Source organism: Plecotus auritus, assembly GCF_963455305.1.
Source record: "Plecotus auritus genome assembly, chromosome: 3".
NCBI classification, from domain to species: Eukaryota; Metazoa; Chordata; class Mammalia; order Chiroptera; family Vespertilionidae; genus Plecotus; species Plecotus auritus.
The window spans coordinates 136,642,445-136,659,261 of NC_137772.1; the positions used below are offsets into that span (position 1 = coordinate 136,642,445).

Genomic DNA, 16,817 nt, shown 5'->3' on the forward strand with positions numbered 1-16,817 from the left:
CACATTAGCTCTTTAGAGTAACAGACATCTGGTGACGTTGGCAAGGAGAGGTCATGAGAAGAGTTTGTAGTGCATTTGAGAGGATACAGAACATGAAAAGAAAGAACCAAGGTTAATTCTAGAGTCCCAAAGCTAATAACTAAGGGCTGGTTGGAATGAAAATTTACAGTAGGAACTGAGGATATGGACCTGGAGCAAAACAAATATATGAGATATGTGAACATGAATATACACATTTTACTGGTTGACAAAGAGATGGCATTGAATCTGTGAGAACAGGCAAGATCCATGAGAGCTCTGATGAGAGAGAGGAGGCAGGAGTGTCCAGGTTTGGTTATGGAGCCACACATTTGCAGATAATTCAATGTTGGGGCTGAAACAGACTCAGAGCCAGAGGGCCTGGGACTCCTGGGGACCAATCCCCACTCTACTGCTTATAAGCTGTGTGACCTCAGGCAAGCTATTCAACCTCTCTGAACCTGTTTCTCCATTTGCAAAATGGGGATAATAATGTTACCTGCCTTGTTGGGCTGTTGTGAGAATTAATGAGTTAACATATATAAGCTATGACATACATAGAGAAACATACGTAAACAGAAACAGTGCCTGATAACGTAAACACTATATCTGTGTTTGCTTTTATTACTAATATTCATTAGAAAAAAAGGAGAGAAGAAAGGAAGGTAAGAAAAGAGAAAATGTGTAACATATTAGGAAAATACATTATAATGTAGCAGTGTGTTTATTATATTTATGTGGATTAGCATTTATATTGCTATGAATTATGTGATAAATAAGACTAAAAGGATGAAGGAGCAAGTAGAAATATTAATTTAAAGGAGACCAGATACTAGGTCCTTATGAAAGTGAGCCTTTAAGATATGAATTTCCCTTCATTAGTGAGAACATTTGCTGAAACATTTTATCATCCCACTAATTATTCTGTCTATGTATCTCCACCACTGCCTACCTCCAACATTGTGCAAGCCATTTATCACACTTTCCCTCTCAATTTACATGGCAGTCTGACCTTCTTAGTTAGGAGCTGATAATGGGCCCCTTGGCATCTTAGAAATCTAGCCCAGTGTTTGACACATACAGCCACCCAACAAATCACTTCTTTATGGAGAAAAAGACATTGGTTACAACTTGTAAGAGCATCCCTTCCTTAGGTACGCCCTCCCTTCTGGGAGCAGCCTTTTCTTCAGGCATGCTCGGGGCAGCCCTTTAGAGCATTCTTTCCATGGAGGAAGGTGGGCACCTTCCTTATTAGCTTCAGGAGAGCTTGTGGGAGGTTCTCCTTTTCCTGAGACCCCAGACCTGACTGGTAACTGGTCCTGCCTCCATTTAATTGAGAAGAAGGCCAGGAAAGCTTATACCATAGGCCCTGCCTCAGACCTGCCAGGAAAACAGTCAAACCAGGTCCCTAAAGAGGGGCAAAATGGGAATGAAGAGGAAAAACAGCTTTAGTGACAATGGTGTAAAATTTTACTAGCTCATAATGTTTAGACTGTCCCTATGGCTGGATGTTTCTGTCCCTCCCCTCAAGTCACCTGTTAAAGTCCTAATCCCCCAATGTGATGGTATTTGGAGATAGGACCTTTGGGAAGTACATCGGTTTGGATGAGGTCATGAGGGCTTATAAGGACACTAACCCCATTCATGAAGTTATTGAGGAGGCACTGGAGCTCTATCTCCATTATGTGAGGACACAGTGAGAAGACAACTACCTATAAGCTACAAAGAGAGTTCTCTGACCATGCTTGCCCCTTGATCTTGGGCTTCCCAGTCTCCACAACTGTGATAAGTAATCATGGTTGCTTAAGCCATCCAGCCTGTGGCATTTTGTTATAGCAGCCAGAGTTGACTGAGACATTCATACAAATGTTTGATGCTTGGAAAAATAATGTGAAAGTCACTCATATATTTGCTTATGAGAACAAGGAGTTTCCCAAACCCCAATTACAAATAAAACTACCAATATTATGGCCAATATTGATTGAGTGTTTAAGACCTGCCCAGCTCTGGGATAAGCCCACATGCACTATTTGATTTACTCATCACAACCCTAGAGGCTGGCTTGATCACCATCCAGCTTTCATAGGGAAGTACCTGAAAGTGAAGGAGATTGATTCATTTGGCTGAGGTCACAGAATAGTAAGTGGAGCAGCTGGGATTGGAACCTCAGAGAGCTTTTAATTTAGCTACGGCACTTAAAGATGGTGTTGCAACTGGTACTGTTGTTAGAATAGAATCAGTGCTTCCCCTCCCTACAAAAGCCGGAGTGAGGAGTGAGGTTGTAGTCAGGAATGCCCCTTCCCTCTACCCCGAGCATGCCTGAAGGAGAGGCTGCACTCTGGCCAGCCCTCGTTGTAGGCTGTGAAGAGTCAGGGACCACTGATGTAGATTTATGACTCTTTCATAATTGATGGTACCAAGAATGAATTAAAAAACACATACACCAGGACTAATTCATCGGGCTTTCCCAGAAGTAGAAGTGTTCCTGTGGAATCCGTTTCTGTAATAGCTCATTCATTTTTCAATATTCCCGATAAGCACAGAACTGAATGCAAACGGGGGCATACCCTGTGCAAGTTGACTTTATCGAGTGAGCTGTTTCCGAAGCCGCATCGAGTTATCCATTTAGAGTTGTAAAGCATCACAGTATTAGGATGGCTTTGTTTTTTTGCAGAGCTCATTAACCACTGGCAATTAGCACTGTTTTGCTGTACAAAATGGCCTTATTTGGCATGTTCTGTAGCCACTACTATGGATGTGATGACATAATTTAAACTTCACGTGTCGTGTGCCATCTGCTGTCATGCAGATAGAGGGGCTCTTCAGCCCCTTCTGACTTTCTTAGCTACAGGAGGCTTAATTAAAACGACAACGCACAGCACTCACCGCTCCTCTCCTGGAGAAAGGCCATCGTGGCTTTTTGGATTCTGGTGGGTGAAATGAAAGAAAACATGTTAGAACTTTGAATAACTAGTGACAGAGCATTGCAGTGCTTGACTGCTTGACAAAACCTGCTTTTCCAAAGAGCCAGAAGGAATTCATCCTGCTCTAACTCTCCTTCTCTTGAGAATGCACAGAATGAATACACATATTTATACAGATAGTGAAGGAAGCTGTGTTGCGACCTGAAAGTTGGTATTCCATTGCTACCTGAAGGTAATATTGTCCTATTTCTTTACTAGAGTATATTTCAGCCTCTTCTTCTTGATTGCTCAGGGGGAAAATCTATGAAATGTAATAAAGATGTTGAATAATATATTTAAGATGGAGAGTCATAGAACTTTGGGGCTGAAAGGACTTTTTTTACACTGTTCTACCAGAAACTCTCCCGGACCAAACTTGAGTCTTGATGACTACATAACCTGACAATCCCAGGTGTGGTTAAACACGGACTCCGAAATAGGGGAACACCAGCACATCATCAGTCTCTATGTTGGGGTTTATTGTTGCTATTAGCCACCATCCAAGTAGTCCTGAGGAGTTGCTTTGAGTTGAGAAGGATATCACTGTTCAATAACACACTATTTTTGTGATCAGGAATTAAAGTGATGAGATTTGGATTCCTGATTTTCATGTCATTTGCATCAATTTGTAGTGTTACCAAGGAAAAGCTGGGAATCGTCTCTTAGGATTAGGTGAGGTGTTCTGATGACTCAGTACAAAAAAATAGATGTCTTACAGGTCTGTCTCTCTCTGTGTTCCATTCATCAGGGGGCTCTGCATAGTACTTCAATCGGATGGAGGCAATTACTGAACGGCATTTTCTGCAAGGGGTGTGCTCAAGGGGCTTTTCCTATTGGAACCCTGGAAGCCACCTGTCCAACAAATTATCTTGCTCACTCTGACCACCTTATTAATCTTTTTAAAAGGAGAGCTTGGGTGGAATCTCCTTTAGGGACAAATCGGCTTTACCACTCTTATCACTCAAATGCCTGGTGGAAAATTATGTCCAATTTGAACTGCAATTGGGGTATCTGGCTTTCACAAATGTCTCTCTGTTTTTCTTGCTTTGGGGGTAACTTCAGGGCCTTGGAAAAGCATCACAAATATTCAGAAGATGTAAATGGGTCTTTGCTGCATCCTTAATCTTTTATTATCTGTATTCAATGTTAAATTTTGCTGACTCAGCTTTTCCACCAGTGACTCACATGCACCTCGAAGCTTGAGCAGCACTGCATTAAACCATGATTTGGGGACACAACAGCTCTATTCTAAACGCCTTGGGAAGAAGATGTGGAGGCAGAAGGTGGAGAATGTTGCATAACTTTTACTATGTGGTTTCTGCTGCGATGCTAGGCACACAACAAAGAACAACTAGTTCGTTTAGAAACATCACGTGCTAGTTATGTCCTGTTTCTTAGCATGGTAGTTTTCAAACTTTAGATGGCATCAGAATCATTTGGAGGGCTTGTTAAAAAATAATAAATAAATAATGCCTGGCTAGTGTGGCTCAGTTTGATTATCGAACTGTGAACCAAGAGGTCACGGTTTGATTCCTGGTCAGGGCACATGCCCAGGTTGCAGACTCAACCCTTAGTAGGGGGAGTGCAGGAGGCAGCTGACCAATGATTCTCTCTCATCATTGATGTTTTTCTCTCTCCCTCTCCCTTTCTCTCTGAAATCAATTAAAAAAAATATATAAAACAAACAAACAAACAAACCCACAAATAACTATTTGATTTTGGGTAGTGAGCACTTGGTGCAATATACAGACCCTGTAACATAGAACCCACACCTGAAACCTGTATGTTCATGTTGACCAATGTCATCCCAATACATTTAAATAAAAAATAAAACAACAACTGATACCTGGGCTGGCTCTGCCCCCAGAATTTCTAATTCAGAAGGTCTGGAGCAGGGCCCCTGGACCCACATGTCTGACAATTTCCCAGGTATTGCTGAAGCTGCTGGTCTGAGACCAGCCTTTGGGAAACACTGCTTTCATTGCTCACCAGCTTAGGGCTTGTGCAAAGTCTCATGGAACAAGTACTAACCTCTGCTAAGGTTATGCTGTGTTTAGAGATAGCTCTAGTTTCTAGGGGTCTGTCCCTGAGTAGATCACTTAATTCCTCTCGGTTTGTTCATTCGGGTGGTTGTATTACAGGAGACAGTAGACGTTTATTTGGATGGCTGTGTCTTTTAAGATGGTAGATGTGAAAGTGAGCTATAAAGAGTGAAGAACTACACAAATGTCAGGCATGATTTATTTACTGGTGGCTTCTGGGTTCCATCTAATAGGTGGCTGATGCAGGCTGGCGGGGAGCATGCAGGACTAGCAGCCAGGAGCCTGGACTCCATTCATCTGACACAAACTAGCTGGCACCATGGCTGGGTCAGGTCAGGGCTCCTTTCTGGGTCTCACTTGGCACATCTGTGAATGAGGAATGAGCTAGTTTCTGAGTTGTAGGATGTCCTGAGCTCCTGGGGGTGCCTTGGAGGTGAGGCTTTGGGACCCACCCCATTTTCAAATATTGCAACTCTGCCCGGATCTGTTTTATAGGCTTTATTTCCAAGTGAGGGATCTTATGTAAAAAGGGCTCTGTTAAGAACAAAACCAGTTTAACAGCCACCAAGATGGGTAATCCCTAAGTCTCCTTTCAGCTCTCATGCCAAAGGCTTTCTCAGAATCATGAGGAGCTGTTCTTTTCTTTCCCAACTGAGTTCAAAATGCAGAAGATTGAGGAGAGACAATGGCCACCGGCAGGAAGGTAGGGAGGGAGAGAGTGTGAGAGAGTGAGGGAGCGATAGAGGAGTGTGTAGATGTGTGTGGTGTGTGTGTGTATATGCTAGGGACAGTTAGATTCTGCAGGTCTTCCAAGGGGCTGCCAAACTGGGCAGTCTTAGATGGCGGAGCCCCGTGTACTACGCGGACACTTCGGGGCGGCCAGTGCGGGAACAGAGACCACACCATCTTGAGAAACAGAGCTGCTTGAGACTAGGATCCTGGCCTCAGCACCACCCAGTTGCGTTGGACCCTGCAGCCACTGGGGACAGAGACCTGCAACCACAGTTTCAGACCAACAGACAACAAGAATCCAGACATCCCGGCCACAGATTTCTGTGAGTCAAGGAGCCTATCCCCCTCCCCGCAGGTTCGTGGATAGTGCCATAGTAAATGATAGACCCGCCCCTCGCATGGACAGCAGCACACCTACGGGAATTTGAGCTTGGGAGCGTGTTCACGGGCTGTAGCGCTGCTACGGGAATTTGAGCCTGTGCACACACAAAGACTGGGAACCTGCTTCCCGCAACACAATCGGGGACCAAACCCGAAGCCCATGCAGGACGGCAGTGCCACCTGACTTTGATTCTGGGCAAGCGTACACAGAAGTCTGTTTTCCGCAGCGCACAGGGAAGTCTGTTTTCCGCAGCGCACAGGGAAGTCTGTTTTCCGCAGCGCACACGGAAGTCTGTTTTCCGCAGCGCACACGGAAGTCTGTTTTCCACAGCGCAGGAATGCCACAGTGCTACTGTGCAACCCAGTTTCTCACAGTGACTGGGACCCAGATTCTCCCAGTGGGAGGCAGCACTGAGCACCAATGACTTGACTCTGTTTCTAATTGCATGCTCCTGGGATCCCTGACTCACAGTGCATTCACTCTAAGAGCTAGTGACTCCAATTCTTGGTGCATGTGCACACAGGGACCCTGATTCTCAGTGAGAAGCTGCACGAGGCAACAGAGACTCTGATACTCGACTCTTGGTGCAGACATAGGGGAACTCTGACTCCTGGCATGCGCTAGGGGACTCTGATTTTCGGCACATGCCAACAGTGCAGTGCAGGCAGGGTCCATGATTCTAGGTGCGCACACAAGACCACACTGAACACTGGTAACACTGACTGTGGGTGAGCCTGGTTCTTGCCAACCCACAGCAGCCACACGTCTTAATGTCAGAGCATTTCAGTGACACTCGGGTGGTGCGAAGCTCCCACGGCACACAGCCCAGGTCCACGCAACTCAAAGTTTGAACCTTCTGGTGATAGTCAGAATGGGGAGACAATACAATCCCCAGAGGAAAGAAAATGAGGAGTCGCCAAGAAAGGAAATTAGTGAAGTTGAAGCATGCAACATGACCGAAAAAGAATTCAGAGTAATGGTCATGCAATTCATACATCGGAAGGATGAGAAAATCAACAACCTATGCAGGAATCAGGAAGAAATGAAAATTGATATAGCTACAATCAAAAACACCATGGAAAGTTTCAACAGTAGACTAGAAGAAGCAGAGGACTGAATTAGTGAGTTAGAAGATAAGGTAGAGAAACAAGCTCAATTTGAACAGCAACTGGAGGAAAAAATTAAAAAGCAGGAGGAGAGCCTAAGGGAGCTTTGGGACAACATGAAATGAAGTAACATACAGATAATAGGGCTGCCAGAAGGACAAGAAGAGCAGCAAGGATTAGAAAATCTATTTGAAGAAATAATGACAGAAAACTTCCCGGATATGGGGAAGAAAAAAGTTACACAAGTACAGAGAGTCCCAAGCAAGATCAATCCCCCAAAACCCACACCAGGACATGTTATAATTTCAATGGCAAATATTAATGACAAAGAGAGAAGCTTAAAGGCGGCAAGAGAGAGACAGAGGGTTACCTACAAAGGATCCCCCATCAGATTATCAGATGATTTCTCAACAGAAACACATCAAGCTAGAAGGGGATGGAAGGAGGTATACAAAGTGTTGCAAAGCAAAGGACTGAATCCAAGAATACTTTATCCAGCAAGACTATCAATCAAAATTGAAGGGGAAATCAGGAGCTTCACAGACAAAAAAAAAAGGCTAAGGGAGTTTATCACCACCAAACCAGCAATGCAAGAAATGATAAAGGGAAAGCTGGAAAAAATGGTGGCGGAATAGACAGACGTGTTCTGAGCCTTGTCCCGGAGTAGAAAGAAAGAACAACTGAGGGTCACACGAGGAGTGTTTGTTGGCAAGTTAAGGGACAGCTAAACTACAGAAGAAGGTGGGGGACTGCTAGACGGGGTTCCCCTGACCTGACAGCCCCCACTGCAGCTGGGTCCCCTCCCGGAGCTGCGGGCTTGGACGCGGAATCTGCGCCATCTTGAACAGGAAAGTGGAGCTTATTGGAAGCCTGAGAATCCACAACTGTGGCACCCACAGAACAGCTGCGAGCCCCAGAGCACTGGTCCCCAATTGGCGCAAACACGTGGATTCAGAGGAGCTCTACACTCCACCACGGAAAGGTCAGATTTCGCCTGGGATAAGGTGAGGTCTCTGGCCCCGGCGGGAGAGAGGAACGCGTGTTTTGTGGGAGCTGGAGGACCAGGGAAGTCTGAGCCTAGAAAAATCCGTGGCTGTTGGGGCTGGCGTGATCCATGAATGTGGAAGGAGGTCCTCAAAGCTGCTAACAGAAGGGATCTCTAAAAAGTAACTCATTTTGATCTGATGTGCAGGGACAGCCTAAGAATTTCAAAGGTGTGCCGGCTACTTAGACTTACGCGCAGACCTATTGTTCGCACACTTGGGTTTTTTCCTCTTGAAATTCTTGCTTCTGATTACTAAGCCCCATACACAGGATCACCCAGTTGGGGACACCCTGGGAGACTGCAGGGGAAAGTTGTTTTTCTGGAACCTGGGGATCGGAGCGGGGAGTGACCATCGGAGAGCCAGCTCTGAGGCAGCCCACTCCCACAAACCAGTAGTGAGTGCCACAGGTAAACAAGGCTCTAACACTGACTAGAGAGGCCATAGATAGACCCGGAAGTCAATCCAGAAACACTGCCACCCAGGGGCTGAATCACAAATTGACTCTTGTGTAATCAAAAATAAAGGAATATGAGAAATTAAGACACACCACCTGCTTAAAATCAGGACTGGCTTACAACACTGAAGAGTAGTGGAACGCAGGGAATTGCAATACTGTCCGGACTGAGAAACAGGCGTGCCAAACGGAACAACAGAGGAAGTGAATGACCTTCACTACTCCACATTTTATTTTTATTTTTTATTTTTTTATTTTCATTTTTTGCATCTTTTACTCAAGAAACTAATTTTTTTCTTTTTTCCTCACTTGATTTTACTTTTTTAATTATTACATTTTTATTTTCAATCCGTATTATTACTACTGCTATTTTATCTTTTTTTTTAAGTGTCATTTTATTTTCTCTTTATTTTACTTTGGGATTAGTGTTCTACATTCTATTTTCATCTTTCCTTTAGCATCGTTTTACTTTACCTCAACTCTACCTTTATGCCATCACACTCTTCCTAACCTTCCCCTTTTCGGTATCCTGTTTATCTTACCCCTTTCCTGCTTTAGATTTCCCCTATTATTTCCGTTTACCCCCTGTTAAAATTTCACCCTACTTACATATCTAATCTCCAATTCCCTGCTCCAAGTCCTTACACACCTCTCTCTTCGATGTCTTAACTATCCAAAAAATTGTTTTTCTCTCTGTCCTTTTGTTGTAGTTTGCTTGAATGTTGATTATATCAAATTTTTATGCTTTTTTGTGAGATTGTTTTGCTTATTCTTCTTTTGTTTGTTTATTTTTTTGTTTGTTTTGTGCTTCTGTTTTCCCTTGCCTCACTCAATATTAGTTGGTGTTGTAGTTTGTATTAATCCCCAGGTACTTGTTGCTGGATTTGCTGGGATTAGTGATTGTTCTATTGGAGTTTTATCCCCATATATATAGTTTGTTCCCCTTTCTCTTAGTCTCTTTCTTGTCTCTCTTACTTTTTTTCCCCTTTTCCCAATTTCATTCTGACACTCCTTTTTTCTTTCTTTCTTTCTTTCTTTCTTTCTTTCTTTCTTTCTTTCTTTCTTTCTTTCTTTCTTTCTTTCTTTTTCCTCTTCTTCTTTCTCTCCTATCCCCTAATTTGCCTTTCTCTGGTGGTCACCTTTATTGGAGGTTATTAATATCGTGAATACATTTCTGTTCAGTGCCTTGTGTGTTGTACCTGGTAGTGCTGTATTTTGTGCCTTTAAATCAATGCAGGAGAGAGAGAACTACATAACCAGACATCCAGAGAAGAGATACCATGGGGAGACAAAGAAACAGCCCGCATATGAAAGAAAAGCAGGCATCACCAGAAAAGGAAGTAAATGAAATGGAGGCAAGCAACCTTCCAGAGAAAGAATTCAGAGAAATGGTCATAAGGTGGCTGAAAAGAATGGAAGACAAATTCGACAATATGATCAAGAACCAAGAGGAAATGAAGAAGAACCAAGAAGAAATGAAAAATGACATCGCTGCTGTAAAGAACTCAATAGAAAGCATCAAGAGTAGACTAGAAGAAGCAGAGGACAGCATCAGTGAGCTAGAAGACAAGATGGGAAAAAATACCCAAGTAGAGCAACTCCTAGAAAAAAAATTAAAAGGCAGGAGGAGAGCCTAAGGGAACTTTGGGACAACACGAAACAAAACAACATACTCATAATAGGGGTTCCAGAAGGAAAGGAAGCTGAACAAGGAATAGAAAACCTATTTGAAGAAATAATGACAGAAAATTTCCCTGATATAGGGAAGAAAAAACCCACACAAATCCAAGAAGCTCACAGAGTCCCAAGCAAAATGAACCCCAAAAGACCGACGCCAAGGCACATCATAATTAAATTGGCAAACACCAACGACAAAGTAAGAATCTTAAAAGCGGCAAGAGACAGACAGAAAGTTACATACAAAGGAACCCCCATCAGACTAGCAACTGATTTCTCAACAGAAACTCATCAGGCCAGAAGGGAGTGGAATTAAATATACAAAGTCATGCAAAGGAAGGGTCTGAATCCAAGAATACTGTACCCAGCAAGGCTATCAATCAAAATTGAAGGTGAAATCAGGAGCTTCACAGACAATAAAGGACTAAGGGAATTTATTACCACCAAACCAGCAATGCAAGAAATGCTAAAGGGTCTGCTATAAAAAAAAAAAAAAAAAAAAAAAAGAAATAGGAAGCAAAGAAGGAACACAGGGGTAAAGAATAAAAATGGCGACAAATAAGTACCTATAAATAATAACTTTAAATGTAAATGGATTAAATGCCCCAATCAAAAGACATAGGGTAACGGATTGGATAAGTAAACAAGACCCATATATCTGCTGTCTACAAGAAACCCACCTCAAAAAAAAAAAAAAAAAAAAGACGCACACAGACTGAGGGTGAAGGGATGGAAAAAGGTTTTCCAGGCAAATGGAACTGAAAAAAAAGCTGGGGTAACAATACTTATATCTGACAAATTAGATCTCAAAGTGAAGGACATAACAAGAGATAAGGAAGGCCACTTCATAATACTAAAGGGAGCAATCCAACAAGAAGAAATAACTCTGGTAAACATATATGCACCCAAAACAGGAGGACCCAAATACATAAAAAAACTCCTGGAGGATATCAAGGGAGAGATTGACAGCAATACAATCATAGTAGGAGACTTTAATACCCAACTATCACCATTGGACAAATCCTCTAAACAAAAAATCAGCAAAGAAACATCAATCCTAAATGACTCACTAGACCAGATGGAATTAATTGACATCTTCAGAACATTTCACCCCAAAGCCACAGAATATACATTCTTCTCAAGTGCACATGGGTCATTTTCAAAGATAGACCATATATTGGGACATAGGCAAAGTCTCTTCAAATTCAATAAGATAGAAATCATATCAAGCATCTTCTCAGACCACAGTGGCATAAAACTGGAAATCAACTACAATAAAAACAACCTAAAGAAATCAAACACATGGAGACTAAACAGCATGCTATTAAACAATGATTGGGTTACCAGGGAGATCAAGGGAGAAATAAAAAAACATCATGGCAACAAATGACAATGAAAACACTACAATCCAAAACCTATGGGACACAGCGAAAGCAGTCTTGAGAGGGAAGTTCATAGCTCTACAAGCCTACTGCAAAAAACAAGAAACAATGATAATAAATTACATAACCCAACAACTCAAAGAGTTAGAAAAAGAACAACAAGAAAAGCCCAGTGTAAGCAGAAGGAAGGAAATAATATAGATCAGAGCGGACATAAACGACCTAGAGACCAAAGAAACAATACAAAAGATCAACAAAACCAAGAGCTGGTTCTTTGAAAGGATAAACAAGATTGATGAACCTCTAGCCAGGCTCACTAAGAAGCAAAGAGAGAGGACCCAAATAAACATAATCAGAAATGAAAGAGGTGAAATAACAACAGATCCCGCCGAAATACAAAGGATTGTTAAAAAATACTACGAACAACTCTATTCCAACAAACTGGACAACCTGGAGGAAATGGACATATTCCTAGAAAAAATATAACCTTCCAAAACTCAATCAGGAAGAATCTAAACAGCTTAATATGCCAGTAACTATGGAAGAAATTGAAGCAGTCATCAAAAAGCTTCCGGCAAACAAAAGCCCGGGGCCAGATGGCTTCACAGGAGAGTTTTACCAAACATTCAAGGAAGAACTAAAACCTATCCTCCTCAGACTATTCCAAAAAATTCAAGAGGAAGGAACACTTCCAAGCTCCTTCTATGAAGCCAGCATCACCTTAATACCAACACCATATAAAGACAACACAATGAAGGAGAATTACAGGCCAATATCCCTCATGAACGTAGATGCCAAAATCCTCAACAAAATTCTAGCAAATCGGATCCAGCAGTACATCAGAAAGATCATACACCATGACCAATAAGGTTTATCCCAGGAATGCAAGGATGGTACAATATCCGCAAATTAATTAACATGATACATCACATAAACAAATTGAGAGATAAAAATTACATAGTCATATCAATTGATGCAGAAAAAGCATTTGACAAAATCCAACACCCCTTCTTGATAAAAACTCTCAACAAGGTGGGAATAGAAGGATCATACCTCAACATAATAAAAGCTATATATGATAAACCCACAGCTAACATCATGCTCAATGGGCAAAAACTAAAACCATTTCCCCTAAGAACAGGAACAAGACAGGGATGCCCACTATCACCACTCCTGTTCAACATAGTACTGGAAGTATTAGCCATTGGAATTAGACAAGAAGAAGAAATAAAAGGCATCCAAATTGGAAAAGAAGAAGTAAAGCTGTCCTTATTTGCAGATGACATGATATTGTACATAAAAAATCCGAAAGACTCCATCAAAAAACTAACAGACTTAATAAATGAATTTGGCAATTTAGCAGGATACAAAATTAACGCCAAGAAATCTATGGCATTTCTATACACCAATAGTGAACTTACAGAAAGAGAGACTAAAAAAGCAATCCAATTTACCATAGCACCAAAAAAATTAAGATACTTAGGAATAAACCTAACCAAGGAGGTAAAAGACCTATACGTGGAAAACTACAGGACACTGAAAAAAGAGACAGAGGAAGATGTAAATAGATGGAAGAACATACCATGTTCATGGATTGGTAGAATCAACATCATTAAAATATCCATGCTACCCAAAGCAATCTATAGATTCAATGCACTCCCCATTAAAATACCAACGGCATATTTCACAGATGTGAAAAGAACTCTCCAAAAATTCATCTGGAATAAAAAAAGACCCCAAATAGCCACAGCAATCCTGAGAAAGAAGAATGAAGTAGGAGGGATCTCAATACCAGATTTCAAGCTGTATTACAAAGCCACTATTCTTAAAACAGCCTGGTACTGGCACAAGAACAGACATATAGATCAATGGAATAGAATAGAGAATCCAGATATCGACCCAAACCACTATGCGCAATTAATATTTGACAAAGGAGGCATGAACATACAATGGAGTCAAGACAGTCTCTTCAATAAATGGTGTTGGGAAATATGGACAGATACATGTAAAAAAATGAAACTAGATCACCAACTTACACCATACACAAAAATAAACTCAAAATGGATACAGGACTTAAATATAAGACGGGAAACCATAAAAATACTAGAGGAATCCACAGGCAGCAAAATCTCAGACATATGCCCAAAGAACTTCTTCACTGATACTGCCCCTAGGGCAACAGAAGCCAAAGAGAAAATAAACAAATGGGACTACATCAAAATAAAAAGCTTTTTCACAGCAAAAGAGACCTTCAACAAAAACAAGAAATCCCACTGTATGGGAGAACGTATTTGCAAATGTTATCACTGATAAAGGTTTAATCTCCAACATCTACAGGCAGCTTATACAACTTAATAAAAGGAAGATAAATAATCCAATAAAAAAATGGGCAACGGACCTAAATAGAATCTTTTCGAAAGAAGACAGAAGGAAGGCCAAGAGACACATGAAAACATGCTCAAAGTCACTAATTATCCGAGAGATGCAAATCAAAATGACAATGCGATACCATCTCACACCTGTCAGAATGGCTATCATCAACAAATCAACAAACGACAAGTGTTGGCGAGGATGCGGTGAAAAAGGAACCCTCGTGCACTGCTGCTGGGAATGCAGACTGGTGCAGCCACTGTGGAGAACAGTATGGAGTTTCCTCAAAAAACTGAAAATGGAACTCCCATTTGACCCAGTAATCCCACTCCTAAGAATATATCCTAAGAAACTAGAAACACCAATCAGAAAGGATATATGCACCCCTATGTTCATAGCAGTACAATTTGCAATAGCTAAGATTTGGAAACAGCCTAGGTGCCCATCAGCAGATGACTGGATCAGAAAACTATGGTACATCTACCTAATCGAATACTATGCTGCCATAAAAAAGAAGGAATTATTACCATTTGTAGGCACCTGGATGGAATTAGAGAACATTATGCTAAGTAAAATAAGCCGGTCAATGAAAGAAAAATACCACATGATCTCACTCATTTGGGGATAATGAAAAACAGTATAAACTGATGAACAAAAAGATAGATACAGAGGCAGTAAAGCATCAAACAGACTGTCAAATTACAGCGAGAAGGTTAGGGAGAGGTGGGGGAAATAAGAGATCAACTGAAGGACTTGTATGCATGCATATAAGAGTAACCAACGGATGCAAATCATTGGGGGTGTGGGCATGTATGGGAGCGGGGTGGGAGGGCAATGGTAAGATATGTACACATATAATACCTTAATAAAAAAAATAAATAAAATAAAAACAAAGAAATGGTAAAGGGAATGTTGTAAAAAGAAGAAATAAAAAGGTAAAAAGAACACAGGCACAAAAATAGATATGACTACAAACAAGTACCTTTCAGTAATAACTTTAAACGTAAATGGACTATGTCTCCAATCAAAAGACATCGAGTGGCTGAATGGATAAAAAAACACGACCCATATATATGCTGTCTACAAGAGACCCACCTCAGAACAAGGGACTCACACAGACTGAAAGTGAAGGGATGGAAAAATATCTTTCAGGCAAATGGAAATGAAAAAAAAGCTGGGGTAGCAATACTTATATCTGACAAAATAGACCTCAAAGTGAAGACCATAACAAGAGATAAGGAAGGCAACTTCATAATACTAAAGGGATTGATATAACAACAGGATAAGCATATATGCACCCAATGAAGGAGCACCCAAATACATAACAAAACTGGAAGATATCAAGGGAGAGATCGACAACAATGCAATCATAGTAGGGGACTTTAATACACCACTGACATACTGGATAAATCCTCTAGACAAAAAATTATCAAGATATATCAATCCTAAATGACTCACTAGATCAGATGAACTTAACTGACATCTTCAGAACATTTCACCCCAAAGCCACGGAATATATGTTCTTCTCAAGTGTACATGGGACATTTTAAAAAATAGACCACATATTGAGTCACAAGTAAAGTCTCTTCAAATTCAAGAAGATTGAAATCATACCAAGCATCTTCTCAGACCACAATGCCATAAAATTAGAAATAAACTACAATAAAAACAATCCAAAAATCTCAAACACTTTGAAGTTGAATAGCATGCTATTAAATAATGACTGGGTTACCAATGAGATTAAAAAAAAAAAAATTAAAAGCATCCTGGAAACTAATGACAGGAAAAACACAGCAATCTAAAATCTATGGGACACGGCTGCGGGGTTGGACGCGGAGTCTGCGCCATCTTGATCCGGAAAGTGGAGCTTATCTGAAGCCTGAGAATCCACAACTGCGGCACCCCAGGAACAGCTGCGAGCCCCAGAACAACGCTCCCCAACTGGCGCAAGCACACGGGTTCAGAGGAGCTCTACACTCCACCACGGAAAGGTCAGATTTCGCCTGGGATAAGGTGAGGTCTCTGGCCCCGGCGGGAGAGAGGAACGCGCGTTTTGCGGGAGCTGGAGGACCAGGGAAGTCTGTGCCTAGAAAAATCCGTGGCTGTAGGGGCTGGCGTGATCTGTGATTGTGGAAAGGGGTCCTCAGAGCTGCTAAGAGAAGGGCACTCTAAAAAGCAACCCATTTTGATCTGAAGTGCAGGGACACCCTAAGAATTTCAGGCAGTCCAGACTTAAGCGCAGCCCCTGCGTTCCCTGGGTGCCTGGGCTTACGCGGAGTCCCGGAGTTCGCACAACTGGGCTTTTTCCTCTTAAAGTTCTTGCCTCTGATTACTAAGCCCAATACATAGGATCACCCAGTTGGGGACACCCTGGGAGACTGCAGGGGAAGGTTGTTTTTCTGGAACCTGGGGATCGGAGCTGGGAGTGACCATCAGAGAGTCAGCTCTGAGGCAGACCACTCCCACAGGCCAGTGGCGAGTGCGGGAAAGAAGGCTCTAACACTGCCTAGAGAGGCCATAGATAGACCCGGAAGTTAATCCAGAAACACTGCCACCCAGGGGCTGAATCACAAATTGACTCTTGTGTAATCAAAAATAAAGGAATACGAGAAATTAAGACACACCGCCTGCTTAAAATCAGGACT

The 16,817-nt window shown here is 41.8% G+C and overlaps 1 protein-coding gene across 1 annotated transcript in view; it reads right to left on the minus strand.

The window, feature by feature from the left end:
- PLEKHG7 (pleckstrin homology and RhoGEF domain containing G7) overlaps window positions 1–16,817 on the minus strand; it is a gene marked incomplete at both ends in the record, with an annotated part of 80,127 nt that overhangs the window by 31,680 nt on the left and 31,630 nt on the right. The window contains one exon of the mRNA XM_080660163.1: window positions 2,905–2,945. Coding sequence (XP_080516289.1) covers window positions 2,905–2,945 — 41 coding nt within the window. The remainder of the gene's footprint in view (window positions 1–2,904; window positions 2,946–16,817) is intronic.